Genomic DNA, 24,614 nt, shown 5'->3' on the forward strand with positions numbered 1-24,614 from the left:
CTGTGAACTGAAAGTCAGTAAAGGTGACAGAGAAAATACCAAAACCACAAAGATATTTGGGCAAAGATGCCTTCGAAAATTCCAAAGGATCAAACATTTAATTTTGACAATCCTTTTGTTTAATAGTATTTTTACCCCACCAATTCAAAACAGTGTGAACTCTCCACAAATAATTGACTCTTCAAAGTGATAATTGCCAATATAGATTACAATGAATTTGCAGAGCAGTTCAACTGTTGCCATGAATGACAAAAATGCCCAAAAATTAAATGACGAAAAATGCCGGAAGGATAAATATGCTCAAACTGTAATCAGCCTTCAATGTGACAAAAAGCCAATTTAAAGCAACACCAAACAGAGCGGAAACACATCTAATTGAGTGAATCAACCATGATACTTCACATACATACTTGCAAAAATTCTCACGTGGGCCCGTTTCAACCCATTTGAAGGCCAGAATGTGAGCCTTGTTTGACACCCCCGATTCAGTTGCAATATCTGTCAACTAACACAAGCTCAATGCTGCTTCTCAAAATTATCTACGCAGAGCCAAGACTGTAAGCAGCATTGTTTCATGCATCTACAGATGAAAAAAATCTTCACATTAATTAGCCATGTGTGCATTGTTTATGTGGAGTTAATGCAGTAGCAATGGATTGGTAAAGTGATGCAAATCCCCCTGACAGCTCATATGGCAAATGATACACAAGGAATAACTTTACCTAACTTAGCATGAATTTAAAACAGATTTATGCTGCCTGCTGCAGGCGAATAACTTTCTGATAATCCATCTCGGAGTTACACAAAGTCAGCAAAGTAAAAAAAATTACCCCCGCCCACCCCACCCCTTGCATGTGTAAACATAAATTACCATATTGATTAGCCATGCGCGCAGTTTTTTATGTCGCGTGAACAGTAGCAATGTCGTATGCGGCATGTGCGCTCGGCGGAGCAGCACCTTTCCTATTTTTTAGGTTTTCTTGAAAACACAACACACTTACTCTCAATGAAAAACATTTAAAATGGACGCCACATAAAAAGGGTGCTTATCTGCAAACACTCGTTGATTCAAAGCACTTTCTTTTCACTAAAGTGCGTTCAACGTCAAATGTCATCTGAATAAACTAAGCTTCGGGGCAGTAATTAGATGCAACTGCTTTCTGTGGTACAGCGCATGCGTCGGCGCTCCGCTTTGTCAGCTGCCCACCACAGTCAATGGCCTGCACTTTATTTCGCGTTTATCGCTGATGGCCAGGATGAACGTTTTTTAATTCCTCAAAGACTTTTTTTTTAGACATATTTAGACAAATGTTAATGAAAACGTCTTCTATTGTTGTACGGTAAGCACTTATAGTGAGAACTTTTTTTCTTTTGAATATCATGTACTGCATGAAAATGATCTCCAGTGGACAACTAAGATAATAGCATTCTTTCCCATTGCTACCCCTCAGATTTGTGATGTTAACATGGCTTTGGCAATCGTTTTGAGCCTTGTCTCACGAAATCATTAATCTCATGGCGCCCCCAAGTGGTCTGGCTCACTTCTGTTGTGAGAATGCCAATATGCAGCATATTTTTCCTTGCAGTGTTCCAAACCTGCAGCGTGTTTCTTAATCATCAGCGGTTTCTCGGACCCTATACTACTACTACTAGTACTACAAATAATAATACATACTTACATATATACACACAAGCAAACAAACAAACACACAAGCATACATACATACTGTACATACATACAAACAAACAAACATACACACAAACATACAAACATACAGCCATACAAACGGACAAACATACAAACATACAAACAGACATACAAACAAACAAACAAACTAGCGACCTCGCAGCGGTTGCTGCTCGGGCCCAGTATTAATCCGGAAAACTCTGCCATTTTGTTAAATATTGTAGAATAAGATTAGATTCTGTTTTGTTGAAAAATTGGGTTACTGTATAGAAAGGATTAACACGGGTGCTAACTGAGGTGATGATTTGTGTCCTGTTCCGTTGAGTTGGTTTTTGTAGACATTTCTTGCTTCGTGTTTTGCTTCTCATGTGTGTCCTTGTCTTGTGTCGTATAACTGTTCGCCTGTGATTGTCAATCTCTTCACCTGTGTCTCTGTCACCAGGTCCTTGTTGGGTGTCACCCCAGTTTTGCCGAGTTCTGCCCTATTTCACCTTGGTAGTAGGTTTAGTCCTAACAAAATGGGAAACACTTTAACCCGACAATGTCCTCGAAAGTGGACCCCAGGCCCTTGTAGAGCAAAATATAATATTTTGGTCTAGAGTCTATACCAGTGGTTCTCAAAGTGGGGTCCATAGACCCCCGGGGGTCCGTGACCTGACTGCAGGTCTGTCATTGAACGCATGGTTGTCATTGGATTTTTGTGATTACTTTTGAGTTTACCCCGTCATCTCCGCCTTTCCTTCCCCCATTCCATTCCACCCTCTCGAAGTCATATGACAGATTTAATATAAAAAACTTTATTTTTAATTTTCTTTTTCCCCCACTGAATCAATGCAAGATTTCTCTCTCTCTCTCTCTCTCTCTCTCTCTCTCTCTCTCTCTCTCTCTCTCTCTCTCTCTCTCTCTCTCTCTCTCTCTCTCTCTCGGTCTCTCTCTCTCTCTCTCTCGGTTGCCAGCTAATCGCATGGCACGCAACAACAAGGGGAGAAAGCCGGAGTGCCCGGAGAAAATCCACAGGGAGAACATGTTAACTCCTCACTGGAGGGCCAAATCCACGACCTCCACATGTCAGACAGACAGGCCACCATGTTCTATGTTGTGTCTATAATCTTAAAATATCTATTGAAAATATGACTTCCTCTTCGTTGATGAGATTTCCCATAATTCAGCGGATACCCGTTTCCTTTACAGTAGCTTCATAGAGATCATCTATTTGTTTGTATAAATCATTCACAGCACAGTAAATCACTTGCTCATACAAAAGTACAGTGAGTGAGCTAACAAAATGAGAACCGCTTCAGCCCTACACACACAGTCACTTTATAGGTGTTATGCCCGTACTTCCTATTCCAACAAGGACTTTGCACTTCACTGCTCACTGTTTGCTCCTGTCAGCTGCCTGGTATGTGCGTTGGGCTTCGTTATTGAGGAATTACCAAGGCAATCTAAATTTAGACATTTAGAGATAAAGCGTTCATATATGCAGAGCTGCACCATTTTTGTGGTGTCATTCGATTTAGATACATTTTCATCATTTCACACTATAACAAATCACCTCAAGTGATCGGTCATTCAGCACATGCATGCTCTCTGGCGAGGGTTATTTTGTGCCGAGTCCATGACGGCTCAGGTGGTACGAGTAAAACACAAGACTATTGCATGCCAATTGATGTATGTTCCTGTGTCTTGGACTGTGGTGTTAAGGGGAAGGAGGTTGATGCAGTCCAATGGTCTGCTTTGTAGTTGTTGTGTACATGTAATTATGTGATTACAACACCGTTTTGAGTTTATGCCATCTTTTCAATGTACGGAGTCTGCTATTACTACGCCATCAGAGGTCTTGTATTACAGGTTTTCCCGCACACCCACGCATCAACACAACACACATACACATACTGTACACTTTATTTGACACAAACACCCAGTGGGTGTGGAAAGACAGTGCTTTTCATACTTTGGGTCTGCCTCCTCGAGTCTCAGTGTCGTTCTGGTCTAGCTCCAGTAATGAGTGACTGAGCGGTGGCAGCAGCAGGCAAACATTATCGCTGATTTGCACCACACACTCAAGATGGCAGGAGAAGGCCTGCCAGAAGGTCCAGACCTGAAGGAGATGGGTGAAGAGGAACTGTGGGAACTCATCAATGATAACCGCCATCGACTCTCCTTGGGCGTGCGACCATGCATCGTGATCCCGTATCTTAGGCAGGCCAGAGTGCTCACTGAGATGGATGAGGACGAAATCCTCTCCAGCCACAACCTCACCAATCGCTCAATGAGAACAAGTAAGATGTTGCTGATGTTTTGTTTCTTTTTTTTTTTCTAACTTAAATCTGCACTGAGCACCAGGTCTGCTCTCGAATGCACACTCAACTCCTTCCTGATCAAAACATAGACGCGCTCACTGAGTCACCTGCAAAATATAATGACGTAATTGTATTTATTTTGTAATTAAGTTACAATAGTCATATCAGTGGGATATTCCACATGTGCTTTCCTTGTGAAATGGGCTCGCTTTGGCTTTTAATCCAAAGTGAAAACCTCTGCTTTCTGCTGCCACATTGGCATTGCAAATGAGAATTTCTTCAAAAACTCCTTAGTTGAACCCTAGACTTAAGTATAATAATGGTGAAGCCTATGCTTCAACAAATAAAAGTTCAGAAAGTAAACATAACGTCTGACAAAATTTCAATATTCAACAAGTGTATTTTCCTCTATATGCTCCACAGAGATAAAGGGTATACCGTAATGTGCTCTCTTCTCGAGTTAGGATATAAGGATGTCTCCCCGTTGTTTGCAGGTCATATGATGGATCTGCTGCGGACGCAAGGTAGGAACGGTGCAGTGGCTTTGCTGGAAAGCCTAATGATCCACTACCCAACCCTCTACACTCAAGTTACTGGACGCAAGCCCAGCTCAGAACCCTCCAGATTCAGCGGTTTGTGATCAAATGTCTTCCAAGTGCCAAATGAGTTGTATTTATTTCCTTGTCTGACCTTATCTGACCTTTTCTCCACGCAGGCTTGATAAAGTATTCTGAATTGACTGAGTACCTTATCAGAGCAGTAACCGGAATGCAGAATGAGCTTTGGGAAGCTCGTTGCGAGGCTGGAAAAATGACTGCTCGTTGTTCCTCGCTGGAGTCTGAGATCCAGCAGATAATGGAGCATGAGGAAAAGTCCAGATGCCTTCAGTTGGAATACGAGCGCATACGTAGAAACGTGTCTTCGCTGCAACGGGAAGTTACCCAATTGAAGGAAGAGAAGTGCGACTTGCATGTGCGCTATACTGCAGCCATCGAGGAGAAATCGGCTATGAGCATGCGCCTCCATGATCTCAACCTGCAGGTTGGTAATCATGGCCAATGTCTTCATTTCTAAAAATAGACCAGCCTAAAATGTGCTCGATCATAGCTTATGATCTCACTGGAAATTTGTAAAATTAATTGCATGACTACATCCCACAATTAAAGTTTTATAAATATTTTGTTGATTTGGGGCCAATTGTTTTATATTGTCACGTCGAAAACCATATACAAACATTGATTTATCCTTTCTGTCTCAGTTCAAAACTATCAAAATGTAAGTCAATTATCACTCACCGTAAAATTATGCACAGGGTGAATGAAAATCAACAATCTAAGTTTCTACCTCACCTATGATCCCCAGTTGTGGGTTGTTACCAAAAGAACAAGATCACGGATGCAGGTGGCGGCCGAAATGAATTCTAAAAACAGGAGAAAGAAAACACACACAAAAAACTAAAAAAAATAATTAATTTTAAATGTCTCACAAAGTCACATTGAAATATGATCTAAAATAAATATATGAAAATCAACGATTCTAAAACATTAAATGCAAACGTAGTGTACTTATATCTACTGTATATACGATTGAACTGTGGTACTGTAATGTAGCAAATTTACATTAACAAACAAAAAAGAAAACTCAAGCTTTCATTTGCCAGAGAGTTCTTGCTATTAGTAAAACCAATACCACATAATGTTGTATTTTTTATTTGTTTCTGCTTTAACATTGATCAATACTGTGTCAACACTGGTGCCAAGTATCACCAATACCATTACCAAGTAGTTTTTAGGGACACAATATACTATGGTATTTTAAAATATGTATTCCCTTAAACAACGTGTTAGTTTTTTAAACATTCATCTTAATTGCGTTAACTTTTTATTTTAAAAAGTTCTACAATTAGCATTAGCATCAAGTCAGACATGGAGGTTGGAACCAAAGCAGGAGTAAACTGGAGTAAAAGTAAGGAAACTGGAAATTGTAGGTGAGAATCCGTAAAAATCAATCAACTGTGCTCCGAAATAGTATTGAACAATAGTGAAAATGAAAATGATTGTAGCTATTGTGAGGAAAGCCGTCAAGTGTGTCCCCTATCCCTGCACTAAAATGTGAAGGTGAGTGTGGTGACCCAGATACTCAAAAAATAAACAAACAAACATTTTGGTATTAAAACTTTACAGGGATTAATCTAAATTCTCTCGATACTTGGAACGACCTGCACAGCCCTAGTTGTTACGGTCTTCCTATGGAGTACTTTGCCAGAATTGTCAGAAATGTGTTTTTTGGGAGAGGATATTGGTTGGATTCTTTCAATAAAACCTGATAGAGAGGCCAGCACTGTGAGTAAATCACCGTGAGGTAAATGGTGACATAGTATTAGCATTAATGCACTAATGTAAGCTTTTATGTCAAACTTCAAGATTCAAGAGTTTTATTGTCATATGCATAGTCATACTACACAATGAAATTCTTATTCCGTTCACTTCCCTAAGCAGACGACATTCCATAATTGAGTAAAGAATAAAGCAGGCAATGAAAAAATAAATGGTAATAGCGCAATAAGGGCGGAAATAATGAAGCACTAATAAATGAATAAATTTATATTCTGAGCAAATTATGGAATAGATGGAGTGGAAGAAACTGTATACATATGAGGATAACAGTGCAAAATGGCATGTGGTGCAAACATGATGTATTTAGCAGGTTTCCTGCACTGTGCAGGGTTTGTCAGGTACATGTGCGTGTGTGGTAAAGTGACTGGTGATTAGGCAGATTACCGCATGAGGATTTTTTTTCAGAATTCGAATGGCCTGTATATATCAGCGTATAACATACGCCTACTAGTCACAGTTGATGATTTGGGGAAACTGGAGATTTCCAACCCTAACTCGCAACGTTTCTCCCAGTGGCAGAAAGGGTGTAGTCGAGAGTACTCTGTCACTTCAGATTTGTGCTGAGACTTGAACCTCCAAATAAATAGTCATTCACTGTTCAAAGCAATGACTAGTATTTGAGCACATTGCAGAAAGTACATAAAACCATTTTAGAATTTCACACAGCAAATTAAGAACATAAGAACCGCTTGATTGCGACCAGGTAGACGTGAGCGGCTAATGGCAAGATTTGATAGATGAGATACAGTCGCTTTTGTCCAAACATTTCAGATGCGCTGTACACATGAATGCTAGCCATTGTGTGTAAAGTGTTCTTCATGATTATCTTATGTTTTGGAGAGCATAAGAAATGTTGAATGCTTGTTTTTCTATACCGGAGCTGCTCAAACGTTTTGTTTTATTATTTTTTGAGTCATAGTACTAGACATACGGGACAATGTGCTGTCAGCTAATCCTTCAAAATAAACAGTACCTAAGCTAACTTAAGTAATATTGACATGAATTGCATGAATACAATTTGATTTTGAAGTTCCACTTGATCATCTTTGGTTACCAGAGTGAACAGGCTGCAATGTGAGCAACGCGGTGCTGCTCTGAAATCAATCATGCTCACACAGCTGTTGTTTGGAAATGAAGTTAGAGCTGTCAATTCGGGGTAGTGGAAAAAACAACAATCAACCGACAGCTGACATTTTTTTTTCCACTGACGCTCTTTATTATTCTTGACGCGTTTTTTTTTCCGGCTGAGATTTTTTTTTTTGCAATGTCAGTTCTAGACTTTTCCATTTGCCAAAATGAAGCAATTCCTTAAATGTTTAATGCACTGTACTCAATTTTCCATCACTTTAACAGTTGAATTATGACATGGAATTGTGGTGAATTACAAATCTCAGTGTTTATTTCATGAGTGAAACAGTGATATTTTTAAATAAACTAATATATATATATATATATATATATATATATATATATATATATATATATATATATATATATATATATATATATATATATATATATATATATATATATATATATATATATATATATATATATATATATATATATATATATATTATTTATATTATATATATATATATATATATATATATATATATATATATATATATATATATATATATATATATATATATATATATATATATATATGTATTCCTTCAAGCCAATCTTTAGATTACTGGAGCCAAAAGAGTGAATCTTTAGATTGGCTCAATGAATGACTCCCATAAAAGAACCAAAGTCCCATCACCAATCCAATCACCATCCAATAAAAATGGTTAATAGCTTTTTAAATTTCAGGATGTTATTCATTATCCATGCCTTTATCTCCTCCAGGCAGGTGAAAGAGGATGTGGACTGTTGTGGGAATGGGGTTATATCGGCATAGCAGTGGAATAAAATTCCATGCTGGCTGAATACCATGCTAAGAGTAATGAATTCATGCAGATGTGAAGTATTTTTTTTTTTTATAATATAAATTTGTAACAATCCCATATTTCACATACTGTAAGACACTCCATGCTATGAGTGTACCCAGTTAAAAAAAAAGGGGGGTCATGGAGGGGGAAAAAAATGTCACTCGAAAGTATATTCCAAATGTTTGACGGAAATTGATTTCATCAACAGTAGAAGACCCACTACTTCAAGCACACACTCCATTAGAATCTTGTTCAAATCCGCTCTTCTGCTATATAAATTACCCAGAAAAGAATCTCAGCTCATATTGAGAAAGAAAACAGTTCCAGCAAGAGCTACTCATACTGCTGCTTTTCTTTTTTTATAACATTAAATGAATCCAGCCATATTACGTACTACGGCTGTATTAATTTGAGCAGATTGCATGTCTACATTTTCAAAAAGACACACATGCTAACACACGCCATTTATCCAGCAAGTTGGATGAAACTTCCACTACAGAATATATACTGTATTTTTACAATAGTTTAAAATTGCTTACCATAACTAGAATCCAGCATCCCATTTTTGCCTAACAGACTTTTTTTACTTTCTAACAATGTTGTTTATTCATCGTAGCAACAAGTAAAGCCAGCAGCATGCATCTTACACCAGGAAGCAGTAAAATACATTCATGCCCACAAACCAAGAAAACGCTGTCATTTGACTGTAAACTTTGACTGTAAATTGGCATTCAGTTAGTTCAGGTCAATCAATAAAATATAAACATATGGTGTTCGTTATCCATGAATGTTGGCGCTTGGTTTGTCCAAAGAAAGTAAGAATGATTTGCTTCAGCCTGAATCTGACTGAGACTCTTTGCTGAAACAAATAAAGATTGGAAAATAGTCGTGGCGCTAATCATTATTCTAATTTAGTTTTAAAGAAAAGTTGTGTTAGGTTTGTGTTTAGTAGATAATCCTGACGCTTTACATTTACATGTCATGTTTGAAATTAGCATTGATAGCTGCTGTTAAATTATGGAAACTGTACTTTGTGATTTATCACACTACAAATATATTTTTCTCACCCCATTCATTGTTTTTGTGTCCTGCACGGTGACAGATATATCAATTGCAAACGGAATTGCAAAAGGCCCAAACGGAGAGTGACTTCCAGAAACGGCGCTCTCTGAGATCTGTGCCTATAGCTGAGGCATTTCAGCTGCAGGAAGAAGTCAGGAGTCTGCGCTGCCAGTTAGTGAAGATAGAAAAACTGAACCCAGTGAGAAAACAAAACACATAATCATTCATCATTCATTCGACAATTCTAACTGCCATGTAGGTATGTTATCGACTGGTATTCTTTTTCAGGCTCATCAGGATATTCTTGCTCAGGACCTGGCTGAGGCTATTGATAGCCAAGTGGAGCTCGCAGGTCAGCTCAAGTGTTACAGAGAAGAGAATGAACAGATGCACAGAGAGAAACAGAAGGTGAGTTTCTTGGCTATGACCAAAACGTTTTTATCCAAATTCAACAGCTTCTGAGAGGATCGCTGATGCAGGTAACATGACGTCAAATACATTTTTTAGGCACTAGTGTGACTTGCATAAAATAACTGTATGTCATTCAAGATTGTGGAAGTTCTTGAATAACAGCTAGGCCCTTGTACCATACCAAACTGTGAAAACTTGACAGCACCCCAATGGAATGCTGGAGCTTGTATTCCAAATATCTTTGTCAGCAAATGATGTACTGTAAATGCAAAATCGTTAGTTGTCCGTCGTTAAGCATAGTGTTGATTTTAAATCCTGTGTGTGTCTTTATCATTTTCATGCAAATAATTCACACAACTACATTCTGTGTGTTATTATTCAGCTTCTGGATCAGAATGAGTGTCTGTCCCTCCAAGTGCAGCAGCTTACCCTGGACTGTAACATGCACCACCAAAAGAGCACTGTGATGCAGAACCAGATGAGAGAGCTGCAGGCGGAAAGAGATCAAGTAAGAAAAAACAATGTATACTAGGGCAATGTTATTGAAACATTTAAAATGACATTGAACTAGAGACCAAACCCCTTTCTAAAAATCAGAGGACCGTTTTAACTCTGTCAATCGGCCTGTTTTTAAACCCAGCAAATTATTGTGGCCCCTATGTCTTTTAAGAGGGGGGCTTCAGCACATACCATTTTCTGAGTATTTTAGACAATAAATGGGCACATTGTATGATTACTAAGTTGGTCGTGCCATGTTGAAATTTGACACGTCACACCATCTGAAATTTCAGCTCCCTAGTCCTTTCCTTCAATGCTTTGCCTTTGGTGTGAAATGCCTTTCATCTAAAGCTCAAAGGATCGGACAAAGTGCCGCAAATGTCACACTAACAACATTGGACTCATTGGGATCAATTACGAGTCATTATACAGTATATCTATCTACGCAATCGATGTGACAAGTGAGTGTGTGAACGTGTATGTGATCAACGCTGGCTAAAATGATCAACTGACTTGCTTTGATTTCTTTCCGAGGCATACAATTCCAGAAATGAGGCCCAGACCCAGATCGCCTGCATCCTGGCTGAGAAAGACATCCTGAGGTCTCAAATGATGGAGCTTCAAGAGAGAGCCTTCAGCATGAATGTCCAACACAGCAAAGAATGGCAGAGCTCGAACGTAATTTTGGACCAGAAATGCATTGGCGCAAAGAGTAACAGAATTACTGATGACATGCTTTTTGTTCCTCTATAAGGAGAGAGGGATTGGCTGGAAGTGTTCTTTATCCAAAGGCGTCCCAGTGTCCAAATCTGGAGATTCATCATTCCCAAACAGACGCAGACTTTGCCGAATGGATGCAGTTAGTCCTTCATCATTGATTTCCTTTTCATCAGAGGTGTGTGAATGAAAGTTAAGTTACTGTTGAAATGGCCACATCTTAGGGGTGCGTTTGAAACCCTTTTCAGCTAAGGATTGTCTCAAAATGTTTCCGTATCCACAAGCAACGCCGTACACAACGAGTAGCTGCATAATAGTGTGCAGTTTTTATGCTTATTTATGCTTCATTGCTAGAGGTAGTTGCGACACCTGTTACTTTTTAAGACACAACAAACGCACGTTGTCATAACAAGAAAAGAATGCAGTTTTGCATGTCAAAGACTGTTGAAAGCCTCAGTTTTGTGTATGTTGTAGTGTTCATTGTATTTAATTTTTAAATTTGTTTGTCGATTTTCGGTGAGTGTGTTGTTGGGGGGCTGGGGGGTGCCGCATTCTCAGGTCCAACTATTTGCCCACGTTTGTGTTCTGCAAGCATTTGTTAAAATGAATACCTCACTTGGGTGTTCAGCCAACTTCTCTACCCGTGTTTTAAAATGATGATTTTTATTTGTGTATGTGCACACGTCGTCCTTTATAGTGTGAAGATCCGTTGGAAAGTAGTGTTCGATCCAGAAATGTAGAGCCCCCCAGTCCACAGTCCCTCCGTCAAAGAGAGGGATCTCTTTATGAAGACAGCAGGTGAGTGTGGTTCTGTGAGTGCATTTTGACTGGGTTTTTGTTTTTGAAAGTAAACTATTAGCTCAAAGGTCCTTGAAGAGGTTTTACAGACAACTGCCAGAGGGCATGACTTTGGCATGCCTAGTGTGCGTAACCGCAGAGCAACCACTCACTGACGTTGTGAGAAAATATTTTACTCCCCAAACAATGTGATCATCTTAGCCTGTCAAACCTGTCTGTGTTGCTAGACTCAAAAGGTACATGTTTACTAAACTTAACTTCTTTGTATGAAGGTAAACATTGTGTTTGTGTGTTTATTTGTTGGCAGAGACACTCACAAATATGATACTGATCTTTTATTTTATTTTGTAGCCTGGATACAGTAGAGACTGATGATTCTTCAGTGGATGACTTTGAAATCCTCCCCTGTGGTATGTTTTCCTTCTCGACATACAAGAGTAAAGCATGTGTTTTGGCGTGGAAGAGTTCAGTGAACTGAAAGGCATTCAAAGTCTGTCATTCCTCTCAGACAATTAGTAGAAAAAAAACAAAAATGTAATACAGCAACCCATTGGGCAACTGATTCACATATGTGCCTCTTACTGAGAAGATCCAGGTGGAGGTTGGTAAGAACATACAGTAGGCTATATGTAAAAATTGGTTGTCATCACTGTGCTTTCATGGGTTTTTTCCAGACACTCCACCTTCCTCCTGTAATAAACATGCATGCTTGGGTAATTAAAGACTAAAATTGGCCAAAGGTGTTTTTGAAAACGTTGGATTAGCTACTGTATATGTGGCCATAAATTTTCAACTTGTGTTTCTTTGTATAGTGATCTAGAAAGACTTTAAGTGTGGTCTTATCACGGTCTCTTTAGTTTTTACTTATTTCACAGGGGAATGCCAAACCATTAAATATATTCTCTTTTGTTTAGTGTATAGCAGAGACAAAACCCCACCACGACAATGTGCGCTTGCTCGAACCAAAGACACATACAGGTGAGCCTATCCTACAAACAACGATATAATGATGATAAAGATTATAGTTCATGTGACATTTTGGAGGAAGTGATATTATGCACGCACACACACACACACACACACACACGCATGCACGCACGCACACACACACACAACATATATATATATATATATATATATATATATATATATATATATATATATATATATATATATATATATATATATATATATTGATTAATTGATAAATCATCCAATTTTGTATGTAATTTAAGTCTGGGGCTCGAATCTTGATAATTATTTTTACTGAGCAGATCATCCATCCAAGGGCTGTAAGGGCAAAACCTTTAGCAGACATCCCTCTCCCCAGCCACTTCATTCAGCTCCTCCGGGGATCCCTTGATGTTCCCAGGCCAGACAAGAGACAAAATCTCTCCATTGTATCCTGGGTCATCCCTGGGGTGTCCTCCTTGGTGGGACATGCCAAGAACACCTCAGGGAGCATCCTATCTTGATGCTTCAGCCACCTCAGCTGGCTCCTCTCAACTTGAAACATCAGTGGCTTAACTTAGCCCCTCCCAGATGAATGACCTTTTCACTGTATCTCTAAGGGAGGGCCCAGAAACCAAGCGGCTGAAACTCATTTCGGCCGCCGCCTGCATCTGGGATCTTGTTCTTTTGGTAACAACCCACAACTGGGGACCATAGGTGAGGTAGGAATATAGATTGACCGATAAATGAAGAGCTTCAGCTTTAGGCTAAGCTTCTTCTTCATTACAACAGACCGATACAGAGTCCCCATCACAGCAGACGCTGGATTGATCCCCCTGTCAATCTTACTCTCCCTTCTGCCCTCACTTGTGAAGATAGACATTTGTGAACTCTCCCACTCTGGGGACCATCCCAACCCCAACCATGGTCCCAGATTTGGCGGTGCTGATCTTCATTTCAATTGCTTCATACTAGGCTGCAAACCACTCCAATGAGAGGTGAAGAACACGGCTTATAAGTGTATTGAAACAAAAAAAAGCATTTGGGACCATCAGCAGGCGCTTGAGTGACTGTTTTGCAATTCCATGTGTTTATATGAGGCGAAAAGTCCAAAATTAACCCTGTAAACAGCAATACAAAACTCCTGTTTTACAAGTCTTTTGCCTTCTTCCATAAGTTAGTATACTGTACAAAAGTGGGTCAAATAGCCTTTCTCCAGAAAGCACAGTTGCAGGGTGCTCCTAAATGAGGGCAAGGAAAATTAATCAGTGTCTTTAACTTCACAGAGAATGGCCCAAACCAAGAATATATCCTGAGCTAACTAGGAAGTCTTCCAAATATGCATTAGCTGGAAAATGGATGGATGGTGAACGTTTCTGAAGTAGAGTGTGGTGTGCCTTGGGGATCAATTTTAGACCCTTTATTTTTCAGTGTCTATATGTGTCCTAATGGCTGTATCATTGGCAGACACAGAGTGAAGTTCTGTAGCTGTGTTGATGATACTAAGCAAAGCACATTCTGGCTGTCAAATTGTGGATCGCCACGAACTTTCTCCAGCTAAACTAGGGCCAGACTGTTTCACTAATGCCCGAGAAGCAGTACACATCATCCTTAAATTGCTGTCAAAAGGCTATGTGTTATTTTAAATTCTGAGTTTTCAACAGTTTGCAGGGGTCAACTTTTTGTTAGTGACAAAAAAATGTGATTTCCTCTAGACCACACACAACATAATTTCAACTAATATGATGGGTGGATGCTTTATTGACTTTGCTTTTGATTGATCAATTAATTGATGGAACATATTACATAACTGAAATGTGCTTTATTTAATCTTCTCTAATCTCTCACCAGTTTGGATAAAAATTCTGTACCGCCATTCCTCGTGCGCTCACGAGCCAAAGCAGTGCGCATTAGTGGCCGCGTAGTCACCATTGCCTTCCAGGGGGAAACACTGCTAAGTCAGATTGCAGTGGTTGGGGGTAATAAGACTGGAGTATTTGTGCATAAAGTCACAGAAGGGAGTGCTGCACATACTGTTGGTATCACCCACGGAGCACAAATAGTGGAGGTGAGACAAGTCTATTTGATGACTATAACACATTGATCATTATGGTTATAACACATTGATCATTTTCAGGTGAGATACCAACAGGACGAGAAAGCTCTCAGGATGGTACTGGAAGATTCCACTTTAGAAGAAGCCCTGTGGGCACTTGGCCAGGTCACTGGTCTCTGCCATCTCTCTTTGCGTCCCAGGCAAGATGGTATGTTCCACAGCATGTACTTGAAACCTGCAAATCTGACATCGTCCATTTTTTTTCCTGATTTTCCTGAGTGTATTCAAAAACATAAATGGCAAACATACTGTAGTATTCATGACAGATTTCTAGTTACTGCCTAGACTGCTGGAAGACCACAGCACGTTTGTTCCACAACATAATACTGTTGAAAAATGCAAGAAAGTGGCTTTGCATTGTTTTACTGAAATAAGCAGGAGTGTTCCTGAATAAGACATCACTTGGACTGCATCATATATTGTTTCAAAACCTGTTTGTACCTTTCAGCCCTAAAGGTGGTTCACAGATGCGCAAGTTATCTATGCAATGGGCATTAAGAGACCCCTATACCATGACAGATTCTGGCTTTTGAATTTTGTGCTGAGAACAAGGGGCTTGGTTCTTTTCTGGCCTACAGTATACTGTCATTAGCAACCATTGAATGCAGACAATATATTTTAAGATCAAATCGTGCCAAAATGGAGGTTTTTGAATCATCTAGAATATATTCCGACATGCGTAAGCAAATAGATTAATGTCAATTCCGTTAACCCCAATCGAGATGGATGGCTTAGGTCAAGATGCACATAGTATCATTTCTACTTCCTATTTTCTGGGATTTGCTGGCAACCAGGTAAAGGTGTACCTCGCTTTCTTTCTGAGGACGGCTTGGTCCAGTTTAACTGCAACCCTAATGAGAATGAGCAACTAATAAAACGAATTGATGAGTGTATCATTTCTCCTGCCCATAAAACCAATGTCACCACAGTAACAAAGTACAGTAACTGGTTTCCTCCTCGCTCCCAAAGTGAGTATCTTTGTAGCATCTGAATTTTTGCTTCGTTTGTTTTTCTTCATGGAGAATTAATACTTAGAAAGTGTCAACGTAACATTTACCTCTCCCTACAATAAGTTTTCCTTCTCCCCCTTAATCTCAATACAGCAAGTTCTAAACAGCAACGCTGCCAATATTTTAGGTACTATTGTATTGAAAAACAAAGAACACAGACCAATGAGCCATTCAAAGGAGATAACTCAACGCGTTTACATGACCACATATTTGGGTCGGCTAATGATTTCCAAAAATAATATGAAATGGAGACTTGTCAGATCAAAGTACAGTTTTTCCCTCTGTGTCAGCTCATCTAAAGCTAGGTTCACACTGCAATCTGAAGTAACACAACTGCGGACTTTTTTTCCCTTGTCAGATTTGTATATTATCTTTTGATGAACAACACATCTGAAATTTTCAAATGCGACCCAAGCCACTTAGGTATGTGTTGCTAAATCCGATACATATTGGATCTCTTGACCTGCGACTTCAGTCTGAATGGCCAGGTTGCATTCATTTGACTCACACATAATAAACACCTTGAGCACACCCGTTGTCTGTGACGTCACAATGTCTCCAATGCGCATGGGTTTTAGGCTGTTAAGCTTTCAAACACAAGTCACAGACAGGTTGCATGTTGTAGACATAAAATTCAAAATACAGTATAAGATTATTTGCAAACACAACTCGATAACCATTACTCATGAATACCGGTGTACTTGTCATTTATTCAATTAAATTATGTATTGTATTGCACAATCTTTTACACAACATCCAATCTCAATTGTAATTGGGTTTTGGATTTTAAATCAATCATGTTGTGGACATAAAATTCAAAATATAAGATTATTTGCAAACACAACTCGATAACCATCACTCATAAATACCGGTGGACTTGTCATTTATTCAATTAAATTATATATTGTATAGCACAATATTTTACACAACATCCAATCTCTATTGTAATTGGGTTTTGGATTTTAAATCAATCTATAAATCAAGGTAAAACACCTACATATTATACCCATACTAAGAACGCAGAGACAGAATGAAGGGTAATCGATCTATTTAGAAGATTCCACGTAAATGCTTTTAATTGTCTGCTTTTTCACGTTTCAGAATTGTAAATAATAATATCCAGTCTTTGCTAACAATTCAGCATCACTTTGAACATTCAGAGTGCTCCATCCTCAAGAATGTGTGTCTGTTTTATTTAATGTGTCACTCAAACACATTCAGCCAGCCATAGAAAAACTAGGAAAATTTGCATCAAGTTAATGAATGTTGGGTGGATTCATTCGATACAGACCAAAGTACAAGGCTGTCACCACGATATTGTTTTCAGTACTTGTTGATGACATTCACTGCGGTACATGCAGTTTTAAATACCGTTACACAGTAGATGTAAAAATAAATAAATAAATAAACAAGGAAAAAACAAATTAATCACAACAATTGATTTAGTGCCTATCAGAATCACAATTATTGATGTGTGTGTGCCCTCATTTTACAAAACGGTACTTTTCTCTCCCTATTGCACAGATTACGAGGCACTGCTTCAGCAATTGCAGGAGAGTGAGATGTCATCGGGTGACTCTTTCTATGTCCGTGTCAACGTGACCATCCCAGCAGGTCCCAAAGGGACATTGGCTGTGTCCTGCAATGACATTCTTCATGTGACCAACACACGCCCAGCTGAAACGGAAGACTCGTGGTATGCCAATCAAGTTCATCCCTGCCAACTTCTGGCCCTTGATAGTGGATTAGTACCCAACTACTACAGGTATCAAAAGGCCACATGCACAGGTTGGGGAAATTGATGTTCATTATAACTTACCATTCTGCTTCCTGATTTGATCACAGAGCACAGCGGCTTCTTATTCATGCAATTGAAGATATGAACCTTCAAACGTCAAAGTCTCAAAAGGTAGGCGTGACTCTTCATGAAGTACAATTGGACAGCTCAGCGCTGAATACTTCCCTCATCAGGAATGGGACATTATGCATCAGAATACTCAGAAAGCAGTGAGGATCGTCAGCACGGGTCGCCAGGGCCGAAACCCTCTCTGGGTCAGCGTGGAGAATGAAAAGAGCAAGAGCACAGAGTTGGGTACAGAACATAATGTTTTGCTCTAGAAAAAAAAAGGCTCATTTATACACACCAAATTAGGAATCATTTCTGTCCATTCCCTCACACCTAGATCAAACATCAGCACCCAGAAGTTGTTTAACTCTCATGCCCTACACTCCGGTCACACCCCACTTTCCACCCATCTGTCGACCAGTCCTGTTGCTGCCATCCATCCTAGGACGTATCCTCGATAAGAAGGTGGCAGGATGGCAGGGCTTTGAGCTCTGTGAACCCGGTAAGAGACAATCTGAATTTCGAAAAAGACCCTAACCCTTCCAAGCTGTACACTTGCTCTGCCGATCAAATTCTCTCAGCGCATAGCAAATATTTGTCACGAGTTAAAGAAAAAATAAACCAAAAAAAATCTGTCGTCAAAAAAACTGTATTGTATTTTTAAATTTCAACTCAAAGAATTACACGGACATCACCCTATGCCAAAGATGCCCATCGCCATCTTTTCCACCATGTCTTGAATCCTACATCTTTGTATAGTTACCTTCCTAACATACTATGATATTATCCCTAAAGAGGATTGCTTTTCTGTTAATGACTACTGTCGTCGCTTGTTTATTACCATTTTATCAAGTGCAGCAATACATAGAGGGCTTCGACATTTATGTGAAAAATAATAGCATATCCCACAATTCAATGAGATTTTCCTTAGCGATAGGCTGATTTGCTGTTTCTTTGCATACGCCAGTATCCTGTAAAGTGTAATTAGTTAGATTAGGTATGCAATCAGAAGTTTTAGTGGACTTTGAGCATCTGTCTCTATGATAGACACAGAGCGAGAGATATATAGTGGATGGACGGATAGCTGGATGATTGGTTGATTGATTGATTGAGTGACAGATGGATTGACAGATGAATGGATGCAAACTGATTGTTTTTCTTTGATGTATACTGTACACACTCTAAACAAAAAAGACTTGTTTTGTTGCAGAGATGTTGACCTCCAGTGATCATGCAGCCCGACTGCAAAAGTCGGAGCTCCTGGAGGAGTGTGATCAAGGAAGCAACTGCTGCTACACCCTGCAGAGTGTGGAAAAAGTCATGAAGAAGGTCAGCGTGTGTCTGTATATGCATGTACGAAGCCCACATTTGAGGTTGACAGTATTACATGCACGTACTGTTATCTTCTTCAAGGTGTCCTTGTTGGCTTTGTGTTTTAACGTGAATGTGAGGGTGTAACTGGTTTACAAGCAAGTGACGTGAGATGAAGCAGAAGTAGCACAACACAGCAAATTGGGTTTTTCAGGCAGTAAGCGAGGAACACCCTCGATTGGTTGCCAGCCAATCGCGAGCCACATAGAGACAAACAACCATTCACACTCACCATCACATCTAAGGGTAAATTGGAGTGTCAAATACACCGACCATGCATGTTTTTGGAATGTGGGAAAAGATCAGAGTGCCCAGAGAAGAACTACACAACCATGGGGAGAACATGCAAATTGAATCCGGGACCTTAACTGTAATGTGTAAACTGGATGTGCTAACCAGTCTTTCACCGTGCCGTCAATTTTTGATTCTGATTATTTAAAAGTAAATATAAAGAATTAATAAATTAATTAAAAAAAGAAGGTAACCAGGGATATTTTGGGACAAATCATGAACTTCTCTGATCTCATGAACATTTTACCATTTGCAAACTTTATTATGAGTTACTAAGCAACAGTTAAAGCATGTTCCTGATTTCCGACAAATAGGTTGAACTAGTCTTGCTTTTTCTTTAGGATAAAAAAAAATACACGACAAACAGACAGCTACATTTGGAGGGCAAGCAAAGAAATGTATCTCATCTAAGAAGTCTGAGATTTCAGAAAAAAAAACATTTGAAATAAGTGGAATAGCCAGTTACTTGGACATATATCTCTGCATGTATTGCACTTAAACTAACAATGGGAATTTCACGCTTCACTTCAAATATCTGTCTGAAACAAAAGAAAGCATTTCACAACATAAATACATTCATCATATTTTCCACAATACAAGCCACTAGTTTTTTCCCCACGCCTGGAACCCTGCACCCTTCAATGGGATGCAGTTTAAACTTTAATTTTTAGAGATAAGATTCAAGCTATGATTAGATTTTTCCACACTGGTCACATCTAATCAATGGAAAGCATCACAGTGGAACAATGAAATGGTCTGAATCCACCCTCATACTGAATATTCATGAGCCATTTGTGGTAAAGTGCAATCTGAGCACAGCAAAAATCTTCAGTTAAATTTAATGGACACAGGAAATGAGTGGAATAAAAACAGTCAGCTCTGCAGGGCAACCCCCATCTCATTATTTGTTTGGCACCTTAGTCCCACTATCTCTTGCAATGCAAAATTGCATTTCTGTGTGATGAAACTTGTTGGTGAATTTGCCTCGTGGAATTCACCTTGTGTGACAACAAGAGAGACGAGGAAAAGTTCTGAAACACATCTGGCTGCATTCAGCATTGTGAGCAAGTTTGTGTGTGTGTGTGTGTGTGTGGGGGGGGGGGTCTTAATGTTGTTTAAGATATGAAGCGAGTAAGATGCCTAAAATGAGTAAAAATACAATTTTTGTGATCTCCTTCTTTGATTATATCTCATGTATGACCCCTTTGCAATCAGTTGTGATGCACCAGATTAAATGTACAATAACCATAACAAAGGGGAAAATTATCTTACTCTGTTAATGAAATATAAACCTGTGATCAGCCACACTTAGGTTCCACTGATTCTTTGTCTCTCCATCTTACAGGGTATTCATTGTGTCTTACCTCTGGGGCTGGACTGTGTCCGTCGTCTGCACAGAGCAGAGATCTTCCCTATTATCATCTTCATCGGCCAGTCAGCACGCAGCGCACGCAAACTCAGGTACTGTTCCTTCCTCCTTTATTCAACAATATGAACACCAAGACTAGATGGCTACTACTAAGGCCGAACCACATAATAGAAAGAAAGCCTTAAATGCATGTTCATAAAGTTGTTAGGCTGCTTTTCAGAAAATATTATACTATTAAATCAATGTTAAATAGAATGACACCCCCCATGCATTCAAATATAGAGAACTAAGTTCAATAATGCACCCACGCTACTAAAAGTAGGTGAATTAAAGTTATTTGACTTTTCAGCGTTTTGACAGACAAGATCTTGCTATGCAACTATGCAACCATGTCCTCATTTTCATCTTCAGGAAATGGGTGGGTCAGATGGAGCCTAGACTGAAAAAAAATAAATGGATAAAAAACAGTGGATAGTATACTTTCTGATACACTACAAGTTGTTAGTTCAGAGGATATTTCTATCCTTAGAGTTATATTCAGTAATCATGCCAGCTCAAGGACAGGCTCCAAACATATGATGATGGGGTCGACCACATCAGACATAACCTTAGTGGCAGGTTAAGCAAAACAGCCCCAAAGACGGTGCAGCATATCACCACAGGCTGAACAATGCTAGCAAGCAAGGGATGCAGTACATGGACAGCAAAACCAGGTTGCAGGAATGGTTTCCAGGAAAATCTGTACCACATGTGTGGACTGGAGGTCCCAGAACCAAGATGTCAGACATCTCTGAAGGTGGTTGAGAACAACAAAGCCATGATGCTATGGGACTTGGATCCATGAACTATGGGACTTAGATTAAGACAAAGCCTGTTGTCATGCAGCCGCAAGAGTGGCATTCCAAGTCTTGAATAAGCAGAGAAACACAAAAGATATGAGAAGGAGAAAAAAAAATAGTCTTTGGCCATTTCCCTAACAGGGTCAATAGCATAAGCCTGGAAAAAAAAAAAAAAATCCTTGGGAAAACTCAGAAAAAGAAAACATGAAAAGCTGGGGTAAAATCCAGGACTGAAGGAAGAACTAGAGAAAATGTAGTTGGTCAAGGCAACGGTGGTGCAAGTATTGATTGAGCCATGGACGAAGTAACCCCCAAGAACATCCGACATCTCCATGCAGAAGAGATCAGTACTGGGAGAATCTAAGATCCTGTGCAGAATCCTGAAACTCCCAGGCCTTTGGTAGAGAACCATCACTTGAGGGAAATACTGCCTTGGTGGGAAATGATGATGATGATGATGATGATTATTTTAATAAATCCACCATTATCCAGATCATTAATGGCAATATTGAAATGACGTATAATTGCTTCTGAAAACCGGACTAACCGATTGACAACCCACCTTGTAGGTCAAAGCTTCACCGTCTCAACTGGTCTGAGGAGCATCTGCTGGTGTGTTCCAGAAGTGAAGAGACGCTGTTGGACAAACTGCCATGTTTGTATCACCGCATGGCTCCTGATTCGTGGTGTGATCAAACCTCACTACTGACCAGGTTGCGCACCGTCATCTGGGAAGAGCAGAGGAAGATTGTGTGGGTGGAGCCTGACCTGTGGTAAAAGGAAAAGTAGACAGGGGAAAAATATATTTGTATTTTCTCACGATACTTATACAAACATGAATAAACATGAGTCTGTATCTAGGATCAGGGGTGCACATTCCAATATTGATGTCCTTCTCAAGGGAGCACAAGAAGTAGTTGTTTGGCACACATTTTTCTCCAATCCACCAACTTTATTCATAACTTAAAGACTTATATTAAATTATTATACACACATATACATATACAGTTTGTTTCGTAAATTACATCTGGTGCGTCCGCATTCTCTGCAATCTTGACTAAGTTAAAATTAAAAGAAAATGCCAAGTATGCGCTGTACTTATTTTGATGCCTGCGTCTCTTAACTAAAAACAACGTAGTAGGAAATGTTTTAAGTAGATGATACTAAAATAAAAACTATTGTTAGAGCACTAACCAATAAAAACAAGTTAACTGACTGCTTTAACATTATAATTTGCAGAGGACACAACTTTATATTGTTCTGGAGAAGCTCTCGAACAGCTTTTGAACACTGTAAAAGAATTGTATCCAATAAAAACTGGTTCGACATTAATAACCAATCATTGAATTTAGGCAAAACAAAGTATACAATTTTTGGCACCAGACCAAGAAAACATCAAGTAAAAATGATATAATTAATCATTTTTAAAAACAGCTCAATTAATGGATGAAGTGTACATCAATCAATCTTGCCAAGGTGTCCAAAAGCTGTTAAAAATTAAACAGTTGTTGACAAGAACAAACATAAAGCAAATGTGTGTTTCAGCAAGAGGTGTTCAACGAAGAATAATTATGAGAAAGAACTAAAAAGGTGTGAAATTCTTACTACATTAAAAAAGATGAAAAAAAAATAGTGCTACAAAGATAGACTATTGTAAACCTGAGAAATTGTACAAGATCATCGTGCTTCATTATTCATTTTCATCAATAATAGATCATTTTTGAATGTTTTTATTTAGTTATACACTATATTTGTAATTCACCTGTACATTTACTTGATAAAATTATTTGTTTTATTTATAGAGAACAAGGGGGTAGGTGTAGATAAGTTGTTTTGTTTTATGGATATTGGTAGCTTATTTGGCGTGACTTTGAAGTTGGCCCTTGGAAGCAAGCTTTGTTGCAGACGTGACTTCAAAAGGAGGTCGGACAGACTACAGTCACCTGACCAAAGCTGCAACATAGTTAGTACACATGCACTAACAAAGTCGAATCTGGCATGCACATGAATATGTTCAGTGGTTACAGATGTGTACGTGTGTTAACCTGCCCATGATAACATAACTGTGAAATAAGATGTCTGGTGAATTACAAAATATATAGACATTTGCATGAACATGTTAGCACAATTTTACATACTGCTCTTCTGCAGAACCTCAACAAGATCCACTTTTAACATGGCAATGTTCTCGGGTGAGCCCCTTTTTAAATGGGACGTCTGTGTGGGTGGGTGGACCAGCTTGCTTTTTGCACTTTGAAAAGAGCCGAGAGCTTTTTCTATTTTGCCCCTCTTATGTAACTGAGTAAGGCAATTAAAATGTCATCTTTTTAGGTTGTGCAGGCACACATACAGTAATTGAATGTTTGCTCAATATAGCTCATTTTCATGTAGATTTTATTACTGTATGTAAATCTTATTTTTAATGTTTTCTGCTTAACAATATTTGCTCAATGCCTTTCTTCTTTTACCATAAAATGGCATGTCCTCAGGCCTCGACAAAAAAGGATTCTAAATGATGTGCTTTTCTAGACATTTGACAGGTCAAAATTTACATGTTGCTTATACTGTGCATATTCAATGCATTTCGCCTTTCTTAATAACAAAAGCAAAAACATGTTTTACTAAAATGTTTGAAACCCTGTCACGTATTTGACTTCCAAAAACAATTTTGACTATTCAAAGCAAAGACAAAAAAAAAAAAAAGTCATAACTGAACACAAACTTTTAAAAAGATTGTAAAGAGTCATTGTGAAGGTCTGGTACTTTACGCCCCCAATGAATATCATATGAACCATTTTCACATACATTTTCAGTCTGTGAATTTAAGTATAGGAAACATTTTCTCTTGTATCTATTTTTCCAAATTATTCTTAAGATATGTTAAGTATTTGAGGAAATAAAGAAAGAAAAAACAATTTTGTTTTTTGTCACTTTTCTAATTCAAGGATCAAGGCACAACTCGTTCTCTGCAAATTATTTTACAAAAAAAGTCCACAAATGGCATTCCTC

General features: G+C 38.8%; 1 protein-coding gene across 1 annotated transcript; it reads left to right on the forward strand.

Annotated features, from left to right (window-relative positions):
• Positions 1–3,682: 3,682 nt before the first annotated feature.
• ccdc40 (coiled-coil domain 40 molecular ruler complex subunit) lies at positions 3,683–24,514 on the forward strand. The gene is made up of 20 exons (XM_088420514.1): positions 3,683–3,969; positions 4,485–4,622; positions 4,706–5,031; positions 9,429–9,587; positions 9,677–9,796; positions 10,182–10,307; positions 10,832–10,975; positions 11,052–11,192; positions 11,712–11,812; positions 12,164–12,222; positions 12,727–12,790; positions 14,615–14,831; positions 14,901–15,027; positions 17,414–17,654; positions 17,735–17,798; positions 17,861–17,981; positions 18,073–18,237; positions 18,946–19,064; positions 20,743–20,858; positions 22,175–24,514. Exons 1-20 carry the CDS (start codon positions 3,756–3,758, stop codon positions 22,380–22,382), a joined length of 2,970 nt encoding a protein of 989 aa, XP_088276640.1. The 5' UTR covers positions 3,683–3,755; the 3' UTR covers positions 22,383–24,514.
• Positions 24,515–24,614: the final 100 nt, after the last annotated feature.

Source organism: Hippichthys cyanospilos, chromosome 7, assembly GCF_059441005.1.
Source record: "Hippichthys cyanospilos isolate Australia breed blue-spotted pipefish chromosome 7, RoL_Hcya_1.0, whole genome shotgun sequence".
Lineage (NCBI taxonomy): Eukaryota > Metazoa > Chordata > Actinopteri > Syngnathiformes > Syngnathidae > Hippichthys > Hippichthys cyanospilos.